We start from the raw sequence: 23416 nt of genomic DNA on the forward strand, positions 1-23416 counted from the left end.
CCCTCTATTATGGTATCTCTTTTCCTTTATCTCCTCTATTCTTCCCCTGACTCATTCTCTCTGCTCCTTCATGTCCTCCTCCATGGTCCTCTTCTCCCCTTCTCTTTCTCTTAAATCCCTCTCCCCTCCCCCATGCTCCCAATTTTCTTAGTAGATCTTGTCCTTTTCTCTTTCTCCAGGGATAATGGATGTCACTCTTAGAGTCCTCCTTGTTTCCTAGCTTCTCTTGCATTATGATTCGTAGGCTGGAATCCCATGCTCTATGTTTAACATACACTTATGAGTGAGTACATAACATCTTTGTCTTTTTGTGACTTCGTTACTTCACACAGGGTTGTTTCTTCTAGTTTCATCCATTTGCCTGTGAATTTCAAGATTCCTTTTTCCCCCACTGAGTAGTAATCTGTTGTGTAAATGTAACACATTTTCTTTATCTATTATTCAGTTGAGCGGCATCTTGGTTTCTTCCCAGATCTGGCTGTTACAAATAATACTGCTATGAACATAGTTGAACAGATGTCTTTGTTGCACGAATGTGCATCTTTCGGTATCTGCCTAAGAGTGGAATTGCTGGATTTTGAGGTAGACTGATTCCCATTTTCCTGAGAAACCTCCATACTGATTTCCAAAGTGGCAGTACAAGTTTACATTCCCACAAGAAGTTGAGGAGTGTTCCCCTTTCTCCACATTCTCTCCAGCATAAACTATCATTGGTGTTTTTGATTTTTACCTATTCTGACAGGGGCAAGATTGTATCTCAGAGTTGTTTTCATTTGCATTTCCCTGATGGCCAAGGATGTTGAGCACTTTCTTAAGTGTCTTTCAGCCATTTTAGATTCCTCTATTGAGAATTCTCCACTCATTTCTGTACCCACCTTTTTAATTGGATTAGTTGGTGTTTTGGTGACTAGATTCTTGATTTCTTTGTATATTTTGGAGATCAGACCTCTTTCAGCTGTGGGGTTTTGAAGGTTTTTTCCCATTCTGTGGGCTACCGTTTTGACTTCCTGACTGTTTTGTCTTCCTGACTGTTTTCTTTGTCTTAAAAAAGCTTCAAAGTTTCAGGAGGTCCTGTTTATTAATTATCAATCTCAGTGTCTTTGTTCCTGGTATTGTATTCAAGAAGTGATCTCCTGTACCAGTTCATTCAAGGGTACCTTCCATGAAAAAGCTATCTTTTGAATAATAGACATTCCTATGATCTTGATGAGGTAGCATTGAGAGCCTCACCAGTGTGCACAATACTTTTTACTTTTTCAGAGTCATCATTATTACAGAGCATTGCATTCTATACAATCCCTGGATTTTTCACCTCTATCTCCAGGAGTTCAGCAGGGAGTACTAAATCTACAGTCTATCCTCTGAGTATTAAGCAGAAAACATCCATGAATGTGATAGCTAAGTACTACAAATTTTGCTACCCACTACTATATGCAAAACTAGGCAGCAATGCAATAAAACAGTTCTTGTCTTGCTTCCTCATTCAAATAGCTCACTGTGGTCACCCACTGCTATCTCCTGAACCACAGTAATAGTCAGCTTCATCTTCAGACTGGATGTTGGAGATGCTTAAGTATCGATGAGCCCCAGAGCTGGAGCCAGAGAAGCGATCAGGAATCCCATCTCCCTTGCCATGGCTTCCATCACTCTTAACATACATCACATACTTTGGAGCCTTGTCTGGATGTTGCTGGAACCAACCAATGGTATAGGTGCTGTGCTGACTACTCAGAGTACAGGTGATTTTGACTGTGTTTCCCAGGGAGGCAGAGGCAGAGGGTGACTGAGTCAGCACTGGTTGAGAGAAAGACCCTGAAAACAGAGAAACACATTATGTACTGAGGTGAGAGAACAGAGAAGAATGTGACTGGAGTCCCTGAACTGGAATCAGGGTGCAGACGACTCCTGACCTGTGCAATGAAGGCAGAAGAGGAGGAGGGGAATCCAGGCCATAGTGTAGTCACTGATGTGCTTTGCTGAGACAGTCATGGTGTAGATCTCTCTTATCCTTCAAAAATTCTCAGAGAACTGACACGACCCTTCATGCAAATTTTTCTTGGCCAACCAAATCTATTCTTATGTGAGTGTGCCTTCAAATGTCTGGGTATCACTTCCTGCTTGAGGCTGCCCAAGGGACCACAGTTGCTGAACCTGTTGAATCCTTAACAATCATAAAGAGATAGGTAGTTGTGTTGTCAGCCCAGTGTCCAGAATCTTCAGAGGATGCTACAAATCCCCACTGAGCCTATTGAGGTCTACTATGTCTATGTCCACATGACTTTTCTCAGACTGTAATCATCAAACACTTTCTGATTAAGGTCAGAAGGACTTGCGTACTCTGGGCATAGTATGTAGACATGAATTCACGAGGAAATCTTTATCCAAGGGTTTCTGCCATAAAGGCTGAGGATACAGATATAACCTCAATGATTGCCTTCTTGGATTGCACAGGAAGACACCCCTTCCCATATTTCCTCAGGAGACTGACTCATAGAGACCTACTGATGAATATTGGCATCTAGAAAGGAAAATACTATGCTGCACAACTCTCTTAATATATTAGACATGTAAAATTTTAGAAAATTACAAAGCAAAACAAAACAAAAATTACAGAATGAGCACAAACTAGAATGTAAAAGAAAGTTTGTCATCGATTTAGGATCAGTGAAGATCAGTGAGGAAAGACTGTGTACTTCCACGGAAATTCATGAAAACCTGCCTATTACTTATCTGACATAGAAATCATATCCAAATGGCACAGGTAGAGGTGGATGGATTTTCAGGAATGAGAACAGCCAAAAATTTATGCAAAAATTAATGAATCAAGATAGAATAACTCATTAGTGATACTAGGAAAGAACAAGAGGGAACATAGGTGGGGCTGGCTGGATTATGCTTCAGTGTATCCATGTTTAAGCAAGATGTAGTACATGTATTCTCCTTTTGGAACCACTCTCCTCCAGACCCTGGGAATTTGCAGATGTGGAAAGAGATAGTTATTGGGTTTCCAGCTGAAGATTAGAAAAGCAAAGCAGCCAAGCCAGTAGCTCTTACCTCTACCAAGCTAAATAGGAAATCCTGTCTCCATAAATCCTCAGAGTACAATGAATTCTGCACTTCCCTCCATGAGGCTTCATGCTGCAATCCTGAGTTCATAACTTTTCCTTCATTATATTCCTTTCTCTGTCTAGCCATAATTATCCTGTTTCCACCTGCCTAGTGAATGTTATCCCAAGTCCTAGGATTAAAGGCCTGAAATCTGTTACTGTTTAGACTGATTCACTCTCCTGTAGCACATAGTGGCCTTGAACTCACCAAGATCCTTCTGCCTCTGTCTCCTGAGTCCTAGGATTAAGGTGTGTGCCATCACTGCTTGGTTTCTATGGGTTACTAATATGGCTTATTGTCTGTTACTAGATTTGTATTTTAATATCTGGTGAATTTATTACATCATAAATAATATATCACCACAGGAAGATAATTCCAACAAAAGTGTATCTTCCAGACACATCAGGGCTGATTCATATATGAATTTACAGAGATTATGACAGCATGCACAAAACAAGCACAGGCTGTGATCAAATAAAATTTACAGCTCCCAGAAAGACTCATGGACACTAGTTCAAACATTAGCCAAAAAGTTACTGCAACAAGTAATTTCTGGAAAAGGGAGCATCAGTATTTGCCACTGGAGTGTCACTAGTAATATCAAACACACTCTAGGGCAGGCCTCATGCCCAGGAGTAGTTGGCCAACACAAAACAAATTCCATGCTGTGTGGCTTTCTTTGCCTGCACTTTTTATTTTGTTTTGGTGTATTTTGTCTGAAGGCTTCACTCTTTATTATTTTGTCAATGTAGGCCAAACAGCCTACACAGAGAACTCTAGGACAACTGAAACTACATAATGAAAGGCTGTCTTCAAGTAACAAAACCCAAACAATATTTTTGTTGATTTTTGAGACATGGCTTCTCTATGTAGCCTTGGCTTTCCTGGAAGTCTTTGTAGAACAGGATGCCTTTGAGGGAACAGAAATCCACTTGATTCTGCCTCCTGAATGCTGGGTTTAAAATCATGTGCTACCACATTCAGGCCAATTTTTTAAATAAAGTAATAATATTTAACAGAATGTTCACAGAATCGATGAAAGAGGGACAAAGAAAGAAAGAGAAGCTAGGTTTCATTTGTATTTATGAGATTCCATTCCTGGAAAAGTGTGTTTATGTACAGCATATAGTGGCACTTGCTGCCAAGACAACCAATATGAGTTTACTGGGTACAACCGTAGTGGAAGGAAATGAGCTGTGTAAACACAATATCTGAACAAGAGGCAAAATATACATATAAGAAATTGACCTTAAATTTGTATCAATATTTCAAAATGCATACCAATACAAATTATTCATTTCTATATGACACTGATTTATGCAAAGTGTCCTCTAATCACAAACACACACACACACACACTCACAAATGCACACATATTAAAATCATTAAATCAATATATAAATAATAAATAAATAAATAAATAAATAATTTCAATTCTTTCCCATCTGTTGCTACTTTTTATGTTTCTATATTTCTTTTTACACTATCTAGGCCCTTCTTATTATTGTTGATGCTCAAATACCACTGTGAATATCTTAGGAAGGCCATCCGTATGAATCAAGGATGTTAGTCCTCACTTCTGACCCACAGATGCAGGACCCATGTGTACCTTGTGCTATAACAATATTAATGTCACACAGGCTACAAAGTGTTGTGGTTGCAGTTGCAAACTTCCTGATTTCTCTATTTATTGTGTTTCCAACTGCCATGTACAACGCAAGAATGATCTAACACCCATTCTTTTCCAGGATTAACTGTCTGTGGTTTCCCACTAAAAAAGACAGACATGTCCCTTGGTTTCAAAAATTCACAAAATATTAAATCTAAGTTTTGAATAACAAGGCAGTGCTTTCATGCTCATGCATAAACAGTTGGAGATCTTTGAAGTAAAGGCTTCTCATAGAAGCTGAACTTCTGTGTCTTTTGCTTACAGTAGTAGTATATAGAAACAGGAAAGGTATATTATATTTTAAGACTAAAAATTGCTTAATATTAGAGTTTAGTTTCAGTCATATATATAACTATATATAGTTATATATATAATTATATATATATATATATAATTCACATAATTTAAAATGTATGCAATGTATTTGCATTACCTTCAAAATAAAGATAATGTACCAATGGTTAGAAAATGTAAATGAACAGTTGCTATAATTTGATTTAAATTGTAGAAAGAACATCAAGGAGCATGCTTCTATCCAGAGCCCTGTTGACTCTAGTCTTACAAACAAATATATCTAAGGAAGGAAAAAATTTACTCATTCTCATTTTGCATTTTATTCTCTATCTAAATAGTTGACAGTTATTTTCCATTATATAAATTTAATATAAGCAAAGGAAGGCATATGCTTCCCTTTACCCCTTTGTCTCTTTGGAGTTAACATTAGGACAGAACATTGCCTGATCATGGGATCCTACTGTCACAGAACAAGGTTTATACCTAGGCTAAGATAAATGCATGTATATGTCATGCTTCTTCATGTGTGTGTCACTGTGCTGACCACCACTGTAGGGTAGCATGCAGTAGTCTTCATCATTGTACTCAGGCTTGAAACCTTATAGTCCCACGACAAGATTATTTTTAAGGAGAAGTGTACCAGGAGACTGAGCTCTTATTAATCATTGAGTGAATCAGAACATAGAGGTTTGGCAAAGCTACTCTGGAACCAGTGTGCAAGAGGATCAGTAACTGCTGGAGAGTGTCATTCCTCAGCATCACCACAGCTAGGAAGAGACCCCAAAATGAAATAGCTGATAGGAAAGAGTAAAGAAATGAGTGTGGTCATTCTGAAGGCAGTCCTCTTTAACTCCTTGATACCTGACAGAGATGGAGGAATGCTGGGAATTGTGACAAGCATCCACGTCATACCAAAAATTTCCAGAGATCCATAGGACCCATCGATCCTGGTGGACTCTGGAGTTCTTAGGTTATTTGGGAAATGTTGATTCCATGAATTATGAGCCTTTTACTGTCACCACCACCACCTCATTACATCTCTTCAGCTCAGGGGACAGCTATACTCCTGGAGAGGCTGTGGCAACTTGAGGAAGTACACCTGTTAAACTCCAAACTCTAATTCAGGACAGTGAATTGGTCTAGAAGATTAAATTTGAGTCAGGAGTCAGCATCAGGCCATGTCTATTTCTGAGATATACACAGTGCCCCCTGCTGGACCATGGATAATTTTTTCAAATAATATTCCTGAATAAGTTTCCATTGCCCAATTATAGATTCCTTTGTTCTTCTTCAAATTGATATTAACTTTATATGGTTAAAAATTACAATACTATCATTTTAGTCGTCATTGTTTATACATCTTCTGTGCTGTTTTTGATCATTATTTTCCATTTGATTGAAAACATATCTGCAATTTTTCCTCAATAGGCTTGCATGCTTTCCCAATAAAATTGTCTTTACAATATTACTACGGATCCTGATTTAGCTCAGACTTGGTGTATGCATTTTACACATCAACAATGTACCTTTTCTGGTGTATAATAATAAACACGATAAATTCTGTTTTGAGTGTCATGACACAGAGTTCTTTAGAGTTCATCATCAGACTTGAAACAATACTTGCTTTTTGGTCCAATCAGTTCTTCCCAGTACTGTTTGTTTTTTGTTTTGGGGGAATATGAGACCCACCTTGCTTTGAGAGTATTTAGCTTCAGATTGTTCATCAATAAAAATATATTAGACATTAGTTGTGGTACATTTAAACAGTGGAGTATTACTCAGCAGAAAAAACAATGGAATCTTGAGATTTGCAGGAAAATGGACAGAACTAGAAGAAACCATTCTAAGCCAGATAACCCAATCACAAAAAGACAAATATGATAAGTACTCACTCATATGTGGATTTTAGACATAGGATAAAGCCTACAATCCACTCTGCCAGAGAAGCTAATAAATATGGAGGACCCTAAGGGAGACATAAATGGTCCCCTGGAGAAGGGGAAAGGGACAACATCTCCTGAGCAAATTGGGAGCAAGGGTTGTGGTGGGAGGGAGCTAGGAGAATGAGAAGGGGAGAAGAAGAGAGGTGAGGAGGTCATGGGAATCTGAAAGTTTGTTTAATAGCTTCTCTGGCAGTGTGGATTGTAGGCTGGTAATCCTTTACTCTATGTCTAAAATCCACATATGACTGAGTACATACCAATTTTGCCTTTTTTGGTGGCACACAACTTTAATCCCAGGACTCAGAAATAAGAGGATATGTAACCCATTCTTGACTTATCATGTTTTACGTGGTGGCATAGTATATGTAGTTAGGGCATTGTCTCCTGCATTGTGTTGTGGCTCTATTTAATTTTCTTTCAATTGTGTGTGTGTTTTAGGAAGCTTCTACAGAAGTAGGTTTCCATAAGGCTTTTCAAAAGGACATTAGTCTTAGTTATCTCTCCTCATAAATATCCCTTTTGGTATTGTCCCATCTCCTTTCCTTTTGATCCTCTAATTCTGGGTTGCCTCTTTACTCTCCACAACACTGTCTCATATTTCTTCTTCCTTGGGAGCTCTTCTCCACCTCCCCAATCCTATCTCCTGTGGATATTCAGTTTGTAACTCATAGATTAGAAGCTTAAAAGTTAAAATCCACATTTAAGAGAAAACATATAATATTTGTCATTGGTGGTCTTGGTTACTTTAGTCAGGAATATTTTTCTCTAGCTTGATCCATTTACCCAAACATTTCATAGATTTGTTTTTCCTCAAGAGGTGCATAATATTCCACTGTGTAAATGTAGCATATTTTCTTGATCCATTCATTATTTGTTGGAAATATAGTATTTGTTTTCTGATTTCTGGCTATTATGAGTAGAGCAGTAATGACCCTGGATAAGCAATTATCTGTGTACTAGGGTGTAGAGTGAGTATATGCCTAAGAATGGTATATATGTAGCTAGAGTTATATCAATTCCAGTTTTCTGAGGAACCACCCCAAGATTCCATAGTGGTTGTTTCTGTTTACACTCCCTTCAGCATTTAATACATATCCGTTCCTCCAAATCCATCATAGTCTCTCTGTCATTTATTTAATTGAACTTGGTCAGTGTGAATGAGGCAACATCAAATTTCAAGATAGCCTTAATTTTCATTTTCCTGATTGCTAAAAACATAGTAAAAATATCAAGGAACCAAGGCCTTTGATACACAGCAGATATGATGTACAAAGGTGCTCACAGGGACAGTGGCATCATGCACAAGTCCAAGCCAGATGGGATTGGAATGTTGAAAGGAGTACTGGACACCAGTTCCTATTCCCTAACACAGATGCTATCTCCAATTGATAAGTGCTTGCAAAGAAAAAGTTAGTTTTTTCCAGCAAAACATCACTAGTCATACAAATCACACTTAAGTTCAGGTCTCATTCACAGCAGTAGACTTCAAATATGAAACAAATTCATTGTACTTTTGGATGACTTTTGTCTCACAGTTCTTTTTCTGTACTTATTTTAATCTTAAAATTCTTTTTATTATATGTTAACATTTCCAATATTGCGATTTTAAGAGATAATTGTGTGTGTCTGGGAGTGTATGGGTCAGGAACTCTTGTTTTCCATTCATTCATTTAGCTCATAAATAAAGTCAAGCACAATTATGATACATAATACAGTATGCTCACAATGGCATGGCTAAATTAAAACAATTAACATATTATATCACACATATTCATTATTTTTGTTTTGAGAACACTTAAAGTACACTATCTCACAACTTTTAAAGTATAGCATATTGTTATCAACCATAATTATCATGCTCTCAGTAGACCTCAAGACATCACAGAGTCCATGCCTCTTGTCCAACTGCAGTTTTATATCCTTAAACCAATCATTTCCCCATTGTTAAAAGACCCACATTGAAGCCTAAAAGCCACAATTCTGCTCTCTGCTCCCATAAGTTCATCATTTCTAGGTTACACATAAAATTGAAATTGTGTGACATTTGTCTTCCAGTGTGTCACTTATTATTATTATTGGCAAGCATATAACTTTACTACTTACTAAAGATGAAATCACATTTGCACACACAGGTGAGCACTCACTGAAACACCATGGATTCATCACATATTTGAGTTGCAAATATATATATATATATATATATATATATATATAATATATATATATATATATATATATATATATATATATATATATATATATATATATATATATATACCAATAATGGCAATATGTTATGCATCAATAGCAGCAACAGCTTTTCCAGGTTCTGCAGTCATTTGAACAAAATTGTAGAGACATCCACCACACACCATTTAAAAAAAACAAAAACATAAAACAAACAAACAAACAACAAAAATAAAAAACAAAATCCCAGAAATCAGCACAGTTCTGTTACTGTTGTGGTACTTTGCGCCAATTTTTTTTTAAATTAGCTTCTCAATCATCATCTGGGATGAAAACATTCTGAGCAACATCATTAAAACCAGCTCTGATAAAGCACGGTCACTACTATGTATCATAAAGCAGGTCCAAATATGAGTGAGTACATATCATGTTTGTCTTTTTGTGATTGGGTTACCTCGCTCAGAATGGCTTCTTCAAGTTCCTTCCATTTTCCTGCAAATTTCAAGATTCCATTGTTTTTTTCTCCATTGTGTAAATGTACCACAATTTCTCTATCCAATCTTTGGTTGAGGGGCATCTAGGCTGCTTTCAGTTTCTGGCTATTACAAATAATGCTGCTATGAACATTTCACTTACCAAAATTAAATCAAGAACAGATAGGATAATTTAAATAGATCTATAACCTCTAATGAAATTGAAGCAATCATTAGAAGTCTCCCAACCAAAAAAAGCCCAGGGCCAGATGGCTTCAGTGCAGAATTCTACCAGAAATTCAAAGTACCCCTAATACCAATTCTCCTCAAAGTATTCCACACAATAGAAGCAGAAGGGTCATTAACAAACTCTTTTTATGAGGCCACAATAACCTTGATACCCAAGCCACACAAAGACACAACCAAGAAAGAGAACAACAGATCAATATCCCTCAAGAACATTGATGAAAACTTCTCAATAAAATATTGGCAAATCGAATCCAAGAACACATCAGAGAACACATCATCCATCCCGATCAAGTAGGCTTCATCCCAGGGATGCAAGGATGTTTCAACATATGAAAATGCATCAATGTAATCCACCATACACATAGACTGAAGAAAAAATCACATGATCATCTCACTAGATGCCAAAAAAGCCTTTGACAAAATCCAACACCCCTTCATGATAAAGGTCCTGGAGAAATCAGGGATAACAGGAACATACCTCAACATAATAAAAGCAAAATACAGCAAGCCAACAGCCAACATCAAATTAAATGGTGAGAAACTCAATGCAATTCCTCTAAAATCAAGCACAAGACAAGGCTGTCCTCTCTCTCCATACCTCTTCAATATTGTCCTTGAAGTTCTAGCTAGAGCAATCAGACAACAAAAGGAGATTAAGGGAATACAAAACAGGAGCTCTTTTAATTTACTCTGTTTTTGGTTGTTGGCCTGTTTCATCCTATACTGGTATGTTTTATTATATTCTTTTTATCAGATGCCTGTTTGTTCTTTATTGACAGATAATCTAAGTGTTTGGACTTGGGTGGGTAAGGATGTAGGAAACATCTTGCAGGTGGTGGTGAAGAACTCTGAACAGAATGTACTATATGAAAAATTCTATATTAGACATGTAAAATTTTAGAAAATTACAAAGCAAAACAAAACAAAAATTACAGAATGAGCACAAACTAGAATGTAAAAGAAAGTTTGTCATCGATTTAGGATCAATGAAGATCAGTGAGGAAAGACTGTGTACTTCCACGGAAATTCATGAAAACCTGCCTATTACTTATCTGACATAGAAATCATATCCAAATGGCACAGGTAGAGGTGGATGGATTTTCAGGAATGAGAACAGCCAAAAATTTATGCAAAAATTAATGAATCAAGATAGAATAACTCATTAGTGATACTAGGAAAGAACAAGAGGGAACATAGGTGGGGCTGGCTGGATTATGCTTCAGTGTATCCATGTTTAAGCAAGATGTAGTACATGTAACTAATATGGCTTGTTTTCTGTTACTAGCTTTGCATATAATATCTGGTGAATTTATTACATCATAAATAATATATCACCACAGGAAAATAATTCCAACAAAAGTGTATCTTCCAGACACATCAGGGCTGATTCACATATGAATTCACAGAGATTATGTCAGCATGCACAAAACAAGCACAGCCTGTGATCAAATAAAATTTACAGCTCCCAGAAAGACTCATGGACACTAGTTCAAACATTAGCGAAAAAGTTACTGTAACAAGTAATTTCTGGAAAAGGGAGCATCAGTATTTGCCACTGGAGTGTCACTAGTAATATCAAACACACTCTAGGGCAGGCCTCATGCTCAGGAGTAGTTGGCCAACACAAAACAAATTCCATGCTGTGTGGCTTTCTTTGCCTGCACTTTTTATTTTGTTTTGGTGTATTTTGTCTGAATGCTTCACTCTTTATTATTTTGTCTATGTAGGCCAAACAGCCTACATAGAGAACTCTAGGACAGCTGAAACTACATAATGAAAGGCTGTCTTCAAGTAACAAAACCCAAACAATATTTTTGTTGATTTTTGAGACATGGCTTCTCTATGTAGCCTTGGCTTTCCTGGAAGTCTTTGTAGAACAGGATGCCTTTGAGGGAACAGAAATCCACTTGATTCTGCCTCCTGAATGCTGGGTTTAAAATCATGTGCTACCACATTCAGGCCAATTTTTTAAATAAAGTAATAATATTTAACAGAATGTTCACAGAATCGATGAAAGAGGGACAAAGAAAGAAAGAGAAGCTAGGTTTCATTTGTATTTATGAGATTCCATTCCTGGAAAAGTGTGTTTATGTACAGCATATAGTAGCACTTGCTGCCAAGACAACCAATATGAGTTTACTGGGTACAACCGTAGTGGAAGGAAATGAGCTGTGTAAACACAATATCTGAACAAGAGGCAAAATATACATATAAGAAATTGACCTTAAATTTGTATCAATATTTCAAAATGCTTACCAATACAAATTATTCATTTCTATATGACACTGATTTATGCAAAGTGTCCTCTAATCACAAACACACACACACACTCACAAATGCACACATATTAAAATCATTAAATCAATATATAAATAATAAATACATAAATAAATAAGTAAATAAATAATTTCAATTCTTTCCCATCTGTTGCTACTTTTTATGTTTCTATATTTCTTTTTACACTATCTAGGCCCTTATTATTATTGTTGATGCTCAAATACCACTGTGAATATCTTAGGAAGGCCATCCGTATGAATCAAGTATGTTAGTCCTCACTTCTGACCCACAGATGCAGGACCCATGTGTACCTTGTGCTATAACAATATTAATCTCACACAGGCTACATAGTGTTTGGTTTCAGTTGCAAACTTCCTGATTTCTCTATTTATTGTGTTTCCAACTGCCATGTACAACGAAAGAATGATCTAACACCCATTCTTTTCCGGGATTAACTGTCTGTGGTTTCCCACTAAAAAAGACAGGCATGTCCCTTGGTTTCAAAAATTCACAAAATATTAAATCTAAGTTTTGAATAACAAGGCAGTGCTTTCATGCTCATGCATAAACAGTTGGAGATCTTTGAAGTAAAGGCTTCTCACAGAAGCTGAACTTCTGTGTCTTTTGCTTACAGTAGTAGTATATTGAAACAGGAAAGGTATATTATATTTTAAGACTAAAAATTGCTTAATATTAGAGTTTAGTTTCAGTCATATATATATATATATATATATATATAATATATATATATATATATAATTCATAGCATTTAAAAAGTATGCAGTGTATTTGCATTACCTTCAAATAAAAGATAATATACCAATGGTTAGAAAATGTAAATGAATAGTTGCTTCACTTTGATTTAAATTGTAGAATGAACATCAACATCAAGGAGCATGCTTCTCTCCAGAGCCCTGTTGACTCTAGTCTTACAAACAAATATATCTAAGGAAGGAAAAAATTTACTCATTCTCATTTTGCTTTTTATTCTCTATCTAAATAGTTGACAGTTATTTTCCATTATATAAATCTAATATAAGCAAAAGAAGGCATATGCTTCCCTTTACCCCTTTGTCTCTTTGGAGTTAACATTAGGACAGAACAGTGCCTGGTCATGGGATCCTACTGTCACAGAACAAGGTTTATACCTAGGCTAAGATAAATGCATGTATATGTCTTGCTTCTCCATGTGTGTGTCACTGTGCTGACCACCACTGTAGGGTAGCATGCAGTAGTCTTCATCATTGTACTCAGGCTTGTAACCTTAGAGTCCCACGACAAGATTATTTTTAAGGAGAAGTGTACCAGGAAACTGAGCTCTTATTAATCATTGAGTGAACCAGAACATAGAGGTTTGGCAAAGCTACTCTGGAACCAGTGTGTAAGAGGATCAGTAACTGCTGGAGAGTGTCATTCCTCAGCATCACCACAGCTAGGAAGAGACCCCAAAATGAAATAGCTGATAGGAAAGAGTAAAGAAATGAGTGTGGTCATTCTGAAGGCAGTCTTCTTTAACTCCTTGATACCTGACAGAGATGGAGGAATGCTGGGAATTGTGACAAGCATCCATGTCATACCATAAATTTCCAGAGATCCATAGGACCCATCGATCCTGGTGGACTCTGGAGTTCTTAGGTTATTTGGGAAATGTTGATTCCATGAATTATGAGCCTTTTACTGTCACCACCACCAATTCATTACATCTCTTCAGCTCAGGGGACAGCTATACTCCTGGAGAGGCTGTGGCAACTTGAGGAAGTACACCTGTTAAACTGCAAACTCTAATTCAGGACAGTGAATTGGTCCAGAAGATTAAATGTGAGTCAGGAGTCAGCATTAGGGCTTGTCTATTTCTGAGATGTACACAGTGCCCCCTGCTGGACCATGGATACTTTTTTCAAATAATATTCCTGAATAAGTTTCCATTGCCCAATTATAGATTCCTTTATTCTTCTTCAAATTGATATTAACTTTATAAGGTTAAAAATTACAATACTATCATTTTAATCTGTAGGGAGCCGTCCCTGCATTCTCCATTACAATGATGGTGCCTGCAGGCACTGAATGTAAATTATTTCGCAGGCGCTGGGTAATTTTCCATTTCCTTGATCTCTGCCTATTCCGTGGCTCATATGGCCTGAGGAGCCGAAGCCAATCATAGGGTGACACATCCCAGGCAGAGGCTGCCAGCCTTTATTAAGGGACGGGATTCTTAGCTTTGGGTCTCCGCTCTGGTAAGCTTATGCCCTCCTCTCTCAAGATGCATTAAAGCTTTCCTGCAGAAGGACCAGAATGTCCTGTTTGATTCTTGCCGGCGAGATTATCGCGCGGGACATCTGGTGCCGAAACCAGGGAACTTGTTAACATCGCCAGCACCGCGGAGACCCCTTGGCTACAAGGCAGATTCAGAACTGCAGGGTGGTAAATTCGGAGAGGTATGTCTTTTCTGGACTTTGGCTTGGGAATGTTACTATTTTGGGAGGTTAGTGTAGAGGCTTCTGTGCTTTTACTAGGAGCCATTTTGACCTTTCTCACTGTTGTAGCAATCTTAAAAAAGTACAGAATTACATGTCAGAAACCGAATGTAGTGAGAGATGGGGCGCGCCTAACAATAAAATATAAGGAAAAAGGACCTCCCGGGATGTCTAATGACAAGGGAGTGAGTAATTTGTTAGATGATTCTGTAAATAAGTTTAAAGCTTTAAATCTTGATAGCTCTGATGACTCTAAAAGCTCAAGAGATAAAGTTTTAGAGGAAACAGCTCAGCTAGGTGAAAAAGAAACAAAAAAGGAGGGAGAGAAAATAGGGGATAACCGGTCACACCCCGGTAAATTTAAGAGACCTGTTAATCCAGCGGGTGTACTTCCATCAACACCCCCATTATTTTTAAATTACAGATGGCTTTCCCAGTCTTTGATAGGGGAAAAGGCCGTGCATGTTATTCAACACTTCTTGGAGGCCTGGAATGCCTGGGGCTTTAAAGCCTCATAAACATTGACGCTCGGGGCCATACTGTGGCCAAGCATCACACCTCAAAACCTGAAAGGCCAAAGGAAAAAAGATATCTTAACTGGTCTTTAGAGAGGCCCGGATCCTATTCTCATAAGATCCAGGGGAGCTATATGTGTTTTCCCACAGGATGAAGAAAATCCCCTGTGGATCCGGGAAAGACTCACCGGAAGAGCCCCTTCGGACCTTCAAAAGTCGGAACTCCACCCTCTCCCCGGGAGTTGAGAGCCGCTATTATTATCCAGATTAACTCCTGTCCTTGACGGAGAGATTGTCATCATAGATCGCTTAAGGGGTGGGGATGGGATTGTTTGGTGCAGCCATTTGCTGCGGATTGATGTTGCTTCTCTGGCAGGTCTGTAGGCTCAAGGCTCAAACTAAGAGAGACAAGATTGTTATCGCCCAAGCGCTTGTAGCTTTAAAACAAGGGGCTTCCAAGCAATAGGCCGCCGGCCAGACAGCTCTTGCACACCCGGAGCCTAGGCTCATTGCACAGGGTAGAGTGTCTGGTTTGAGCAGCCCATGAGGGATGTTGAGCAAGGCATCGCACAGAGAGTTGCCCAGTATGCAGGCTTCTCTGGGAGGCATGTTGTCCTGCATAAGGGTTGCCTGCCCTAGTCTCCCTTTCCCAGAAAAACGGCAGAGGACAGGTCGAGAGCGCTTCGGGTCAAGCTAACAGCCTGATGGCGACTCTTGTACACAGTCTTAATGTTTGATTGGGAAGGTACAACCTCTGCCTCTATCCCTCAACATATGGGTGACCTATTTGCTTGTAAAAATATAAAGCCTTATCATTAATTAATAAAAAAAGGGGGATATGTAGGGAGCCGTCCCTGCATTCTCCATTACAATGATGGTGCCTGCAGGCACTGAATGTAAATTATTTCGCAGGCGCTGGGTAATTTTCCATTTCCTTGATCTCTGCCTATTCTGTGGCTCATATGGCCTGAGAAGCTGAAGCCAATCATAGGGTGACACATCCCAGGCAGCGGCTGCCAGCCTTTATTAAGGGACGGGATTCTTAGCTCGGGGTCTCCGCTCTGGTAAGCTTATGCCCTCCTCTCTCAAGATGCATTAAAGCTTTCCTGCAGAAGGATCTGAATGTCCTGTGTGATTCTTGCCAGCGAGAATATCGTGCAGGACATTAATCGTCATTGTTTATATATCTTCTGTGCTGTTTTTGATCATTATTTTCCATTTGATTTAAAACATATCTGCAATTTTTCCTCAATAGTCTTGCATGCTTTCCCAGTAAAATTCTCTTTACAATATTACTATGGATCCTGACATAGCTCGGACTTGGTGTGTGCATTTTACACATCAACAATGTACCTTTTCTGGTGTATAATTATAAACATGATAAATTCTGTTTTGAGTGTCATGATACAGAGTTCTTTAGAGTTCATCATCAGACATGAAACAATACTTGATTTTGGTCCATTCAGTTCTTCCCAGTACTGTTTGTTTTGTATTTTGGGGGAATATGAGACCCACCTTGCTTTGAGAGTATTTAGCTTCAGATTGTTCATCAATAAAAATATATTAGACATTAGTTGTGGTAGATTTACACAGTGGAGTATTACTCAGCAGAAAAAACAATGGAATCTTGAGATTTGCAGGAAAATGGATGGAACTAGAAGAAACCATTCTGAGCCAGATAACCCAATCACAAAAAGACAAACATGATAAGTACTCACTCATATGTAGATTTTAGACATAGGATAAAGGAATACAAGCCTACAATCCACACTGCCAGAGAAGCTAATAAATATGGAGGACCCTAAGAGAGATGTACATAGTCCCCTGGGGAAGGGGAAAGGGACATCTCCTGAGCAAATTGGGAGCAAGGGTTGTGGTGGGAGGGAGCTAGGAGAATGAGAAGGGGAGAAGAAGAGGGGTGAGGAGGTCATGGGAATCAGAAAGTTTGTTTAATAGCTTCTCTGGCAGTGTGGATTGTAGGCTGGTAATGCTTTACTCTATGTCTAAAATCCACATATGACTGAGTACATACCATTTTTGCCTTTTTTGGTGGCACACAACTTTAATCCCAGGACTCAGAAATAAGAGGATATGTAACCCATTCTTGACTTATCATGTTTTACGTGGTGGCATAGTATATGTAGTTAGGGCATTGTCTCCTGCATTATGTTGTGGCTCCATTTAATTTTCTTTCAATTGTGTATGTGTTTTAGGAAGCTTCTACAGAAGTAGGTTTCCATAAGGCTTTTCAAAAGGACATTAGTGTTAGTTATCTCTCCTCATAAACATCCCTTTTGGTTTTGTCCCATCTCCTTTCCTTTTGATCCTCCATATCTGGGTTACCTCTTTACTCTCCACAACACTGTCTCATATTTCTTCTTCCTTGGGAGCTCTTCTCCACCTCCCCAATCCTATCTCCTGTGGATATTCATTTTGTAACACACAGATTTGAAGCCTAAAAGTTAAAATCCATGTATAAGAGAAAACATATAATATTTGTCATTGGTGGTCTTGGTTACTTTAGTCAGGAATATTTTTCTCTAGCTTGATCCATTTACCCAAACATTTCATAGATTTGTTTTTCCTCAAGAGGTGCATAATATTCTACTGTGTAAGTGTATCATATTTTCTTGATCCATTCATTAATTGTTAGAAATATAGTATTTGTTTTCTGATTTCTGGCTATTATGAGTAGAGCAGCAATGACCATGAATAAGCAATTATCTCTGTACTAGGGTGTAGAGTGAGTATATGCCTAAGAATGGTATATTTGTAGCTAGAGTTATATCAATTCCAGTTTTCTGAGGAACCACCGCAAGGATTCCATAGTGGTTGTTTCTGTTTACACTCCCTCCAGCATTTAATACATATCCCTTCCTCCACATCCATCATAGTCTCTCTGTCATTTATTTAATTGAATTTGGTCAGTGTGAATGAGGCAACATCAAATTTCAAGATAGCCTTAATTTTCATTTTCCTGATTGCTAAAAACAGTAAAAAATATCCAGGAACCAAGGCCTTTGAGACACAGCAGATGTGATGTGCAAAGGTGCTCACAGAGACAGTGGCAGCATGCACAAGTCTAAGCCAGATGTGATCAGAATGTTGAAAGGAGTACTGGACACCAGTTCCTATTCCCTAACACAGACGCTATCTCCAATTGATAAGTGCTTGCAAAGAAAAAGTTAGTTTTCTCCAGCAAACCATCACTAGTCATACAAATCATACTTAAGTTCAGGTCCCATGCACAGGAGTAGACTTCAAATATGAAACAAACTCATTGTACTTTTGAATGAGTTTTGTCTCACAGTTCTTTTTCTGTACTTATTTTAATCTTAAAATTCTCTTTATTATATGTTAACATTTCCAATATTGTGATTTTAAGAGATATTTGTGTTTGTCTTTGGGAGTGTATGGGTCAGGAACTCTTTTTATCCATTCATTTAATTAGTTCATAAATAAAGTCATGTACAATTATGATACATAATACAGTATGTTCACAATGGCATGGCTAAATTAAACCAATTAACATGTTATATCACACATATTCATTATTTTTGTTTTGAGAACACGTAAAGTACACTATCTCACAACTTTTAAAGTATGGCATATTGTTATTATCCATAATTATCATGCTCTCAGTAGACCTCAAGACATCACAGAGTCCATGCTTCTTGTCCAACTGCAATTTTATATCCTTAAACCAATCATTTCCCCATTGTTAGAAGACCCACACTGAAGCCTAATAGCCACAATTGGGCTCTCTGCTCCCATAAGTTCATCATTTCTAGGTTTCACATAATTGAAATGGTGTGACATTTGTCTTCCAGTGTGTCACTTATTATTATTTTTTTTGGCAGGCATATAATTTTACTTCTTACTAAAGATGAAATCAAATTTGCATGCACAGGTGAGCACTCACTGAAACACCTTGGATTCATCACATATTTGAGATTCAAATATATCAATAATGGCAATATGTTATGCATCAAAAGTAGCAACAGCTTTTCCAGGTTCTGCAGTCATTTGAACAAAACTGTAGAGACATCCAGGACACTCCATTTAAAATAAAGCAAAAAACAAGAAAACAAAAACAAACAAACAAACAAACAACAACAAATTTTTTTAAATCCCAGAAAACAGTAAAGTTCTGTTACTCTTGTGGTACTTGGTGCCATTTTTTTTTTAAATTAGCTTCTCAATCTGGGATGAAACCATTCTGAGCAACATCATTAGAAACATCTCTGATAAAGCACGGTCACTACTATGTATCATAAAGCAGGTCCACATATGAGTGAGTACATATCATGTTTGTTTTTTGTGATTGGGTTACCTCACTCAGAATGGTTTCTTTGAGTTCCCTCCATTTTCCTGCAAATTTCAAGAATCCATTGTTTTTTTTTTCTGCTGAGTAGCACTCCATTGTGTAAATGTACCACAATTTCTTTATCCATTCTTCGGTTGAGGGGCATCTAGGCTGCTTCCAGTTTCTGGCTATTACAAATAATGCTGCTATGAACATTTCACTAACCAAAATTAAATCAAGAACAGATAAGCAATTTAAATAGACCTATAACGTCTAATGAAATTGAAGCAGTCATTAGAAGTCACCCAACCAAAAAAAAGCCCAGGGTAAGATGGCTTCAGTGCAGAATTCTAAAAGAAATTCAAAGTACAGCTAATACCAATCCTCCCCAAATTATTCCACACAATAGAAGCAGAAGAGTCATTAGCAAACTCTTTTTATGAGGCCACAATAACCTTGTTACCCAAGCCACACAAAAACACAATTAAGAAAAAGAACTACAGACCAATATACTTCATGAACATTGATGCAAAAATTCTCAATAAAATATTGGCAAATTGAATCCAAGAACACATCAGAGAAATCATCCATCCTGATCAAGTAGGCAACATCCCAGGGATGCAAGGATAGTTCAACATATGAAAATCTATCAATATAATCCACCATAAAAACAGACTGAGGGAAAAAAATCGCATGATCATCTCACTAAATGCCGAAAAAGCCTTTGACAAAATCCAACACCCCTTCATGATAAAGGTCCTGGGGAAATCAGGGTTCACAGGAACATAACTCAACATAATAAAAGCAAAATACAGCAAGCCAACAGCCAACATCAAATTAAATGGTGAGAAACTCAATTCAATTCCTCTAAAATCAGGAACAAGGCAAGGCTGACCACTCTCTCCATACCTCTTCAATATTGTCCTTGAAGTTCTAGCTAGAGCAATAAGACACCAAAAGGAGATTAAGGGAATACAAAACAGGAGCTCTTTTAATTTACTCTTTTTTGGTTGTTGGCCTGTTTCATCCTATACTGGTATGTTTTTATTATATTCTTTTTATCAGATGCCTGTTTGTTCTTTATTGACAGATAATCTAAGTGTTTTGACTTGGGTGGGTAAGGATATAGGAAACATCTTGCAGATGGTGGTGATGAACTCTGATCAGAATGTACTGTATGAAAAATTCTATTCAAATAAAGATAGTGTAATTTTTTTAAAAGAAGCAAATGAACAGTTCAATGAAATCAAGGATAAAGACAGAAATTGAACATAGTAAATGTCTTTTCAATGTCCAGGAAAACAGGAATGTTTTCAGACAGATGACAAACACTACCCAAGGCTTAAGAACATTGTTAAATTAGAACATAGAAATATTGACGGGGAATACAGCTAAAATAAAGGTGGAATTGAAAACCCCAATATTTCGCATGGATAACTCTCATAGAGGGTCATAAATATAATAAATGAAGCAGAATATAGAGTATCAAGTCTTAAAATAAAAGATGTAGTCAAGAAAAAACCACAATAGATTAAAAAAACACACATGGGAAAAGAATACCTAGGAAATATGGGACACAGGGAAAAACTATAAACCTTTATATTATAGGCCCAAATGAGGGAAAATACTTTCAAAATAAGTGCATAGGCATGTCTTCACCAAATAACAGGGCAAAACTTACAAATTAACAAATGATATATCTATACACATAAAAGAAGCATGCATTAGTTGGCAAACCAGCAAAGAAAATCAATGTCATGTTGTATTTATAGTATAAAGCTAAAAACAAAGAAATTGATTTGAGGCCTGCAAGAAAAGACAACTCAAGTAACATATAAAGAAATATCCGTCAGGAAAAATGACAATTTATCTTTGGAAATTTTGAAATCCAGAAGAGTTTGGAGTAATGTATTCCATGATCCAGGGGCTACAAAGATGCATATGTGTGTGTGTGTGTGTGTGTGTGTGTGTGTGTGTGTGTGTGTGTGTGTGTGTATCCAATGAAAGTATATGGAATCATTGAAATTTTCATGACAGAAGCAGACTAAAATCATATCCAAGAAACCAAAACTAAGTATAAGAGGAAGCATTGTTTTAGGCTTTGTAGAGGAATAAACTAGCCTATAGATTGTGGTAGGAGCCATAATTATTAAAACATAAAATATCACTGAAACCCAATGACACCAATAATCAACAGCTGATGACCACAATTAATACACCTATTCCAAAAGTAATTTTAAATATCAGTTACATCAGTTAGTCTGTGTGTCTGTTGTTCTGTCAGTCTGTCCCTCCCACTCCCCTTCTTGTTCACTCTCCTCTTCTCTTTCTGTCTTTCTTTCCAAGTCCTCTTTTCTTCCATTCACCCTCTCCTTCCTTATAAGGTTATTTTTAAGCATGTGACCAATTTTATTAGAGCTTAAGATAGCATTTCCAGATAAAGCAAGCTGTACATCTTAGCAGCTTCCCTCAAGAGAAAAATGGTGAGAAACAAAAGAAATCATGCTGTTTATGTTAAGCCGGCATGGCAGTAAGGTACATGGTAGATGTGGTGATTTGAGTAAGGCTTTTTCCCACATGATCTTACATTTGACCATTTGGTCCAAAGCTATTGATTCTCTTTAGATAATTTAAGGAGATCTGATTTTGCTGGAGGAGGTATATTACTGGGGTTTCCAATTTAAAGCCTTGCACAATACCTGTTCGACTGCTTGGCATTAAAAATGTGGGCCACTAGCTTATGTTCTTATTGCCATGCCTGCCACTTCCCACCATCATGGATACTTATATCTCTGGAACCATAAGCCCATAAAACACTCTTATTTCTATGAGATGCCTTGGTCATGTGTTTTATCAAAGCAACAGAAAAGCAACTAATACATTGGAAGTCAGTCATGTGGGAGGGATGGGAGTGTTAGGAGAAGAGTAATGAAGCCAAAAGCTCCAGAGAAAGCAGGCTTTAAGCTCCAGTCACCATCTGAAAGAAAGAACTAAAACAGAAGAAAAAGAAAAAAAATATGCTATTCTAAATAAGGACTCAGAAAGGTTGAAAAACCCAATGGAATCTACTAGGAAATTGCTGGGCTTGCTACTGTGGTATTAGACCCATGATTTTGGCTTCAGAGGTTTCTTCAGGGAACTGTAATTATGCTGATCATCTCCCAGAATTTCTAGTCAAAAATCTGGAGTCCAGATCCTGGCAAACAGGAGCCTTCTCTAGGAATTTTGCTTTGTTGGTTCTATACATGTTTTCTTTCACCATTTTACACCTAAAGTGAGATTCTAATGACTGCCTCTGTGTTTAGGAAAGGAGGCCTCAAGGAGGATATGTCAAGGTCACATGTAAGCAATTTGATGAGACTAAAACTCATGGTGTTTACTTTGTCTTCCCTTTGATGTTTTAGGGAAGGCTTACTATGAAAGTGGAAGTTACAGGAAGGACATGGAAAAGGTTATGTAAATTCAATGTGCAGCCTTTTCATCTGCTCTTGAATCTCCATTTTGCTGGCAATAGGGGGTTCAACCACACTGCTGCCTTAAAAGTTCTTACACTGTGCTTCGTGGCCATTTCATGGGATTTCGAAACAGTTTGAACATGAGACCAGAAAGCTATCTTTCTTAAAAATTAAAATTAGAAATAATCTTATTTTACATATCAACCCCAGTTCCTTCAGCTTCCCATCTTCCATGACATATACAGACCACCATCCCATTCCCATTCTGTTCCCCAAGGAGGGTGACACATTCCATGGTGCATCATCAAAATATGTTACATCATTTGGGGCAGGGCCTGGGCCTTCCTCCAGGTGTCTAGGCTGAGATAGTATTCTTTATGGAGAGTGGCTCCCCAAAGCTCATTCATACACTAGGGATAAATACTGATCCACTACCAGAAGTCCCATCGATTTCACAGGCCTCCAA

At 37.6% G+C, this 23416-nt stretch overlaps 1 protein-coding gene across 1 annotated transcript; it reads right to left on the reverse strand.

Annotated features, from left to right (window-relative positions):
• Positions 1–1501: 1501 nt before the first annotated feature.
• On the reverse strand, positions 1502–1953 carry LOC100771534 (immunoglobulin lambda variable 4-69). Its single transcript, XM_035444136.1, has 2 exons — positions 1911–1953; positions 1502–1812 (listed from the first exon to the last, which is right to left on the reverse strand). Exons 1-2 carry the CDS (start codon positions 1951–1953, stop codon positions 1502–1504), a joined length of 354 nt encoding a protein of 117 aa, XP_035300027.1.
• Between the last annotated feature and the right edge of the window lie 21463 nt (positions 1954–23416).

The sequence above is a fragment of the Cricetulus griseus genome, chromosome 4 (genome assembly GCF_003668045.3).
Source record: "Cricetulus griseus strain 17A/GY chromosome 4, alternate assembly CriGri-PICRH-1.0, whole genome shotgun sequence".
NCBI classification, from domain to species: Eukaryota; Metazoa; Chordata; class Mammalia; order Rodentia; family Cricetidae; genus Cricetulus; species Cricetulus griseus.

What these genes read in the sequence shown, in the direction of transcription:
- LOC100771534 (XM_035444136.1), bottom strand. Translation starts at nt 1,953, where the DNA reads ATGGCCTGGATTCCCCTCCTCCTCTTCTGCCTTCATTGCACAG. An exon ending in CTTCTGCCTTCATTGCACAG is followed by an intron (nt 1,813 to 1,910) that starts GTCAGGAGTCGT and finishes CTCTGTTTTCAG; the next exon opens with GGTCTTTCTCTCAACCAGTG.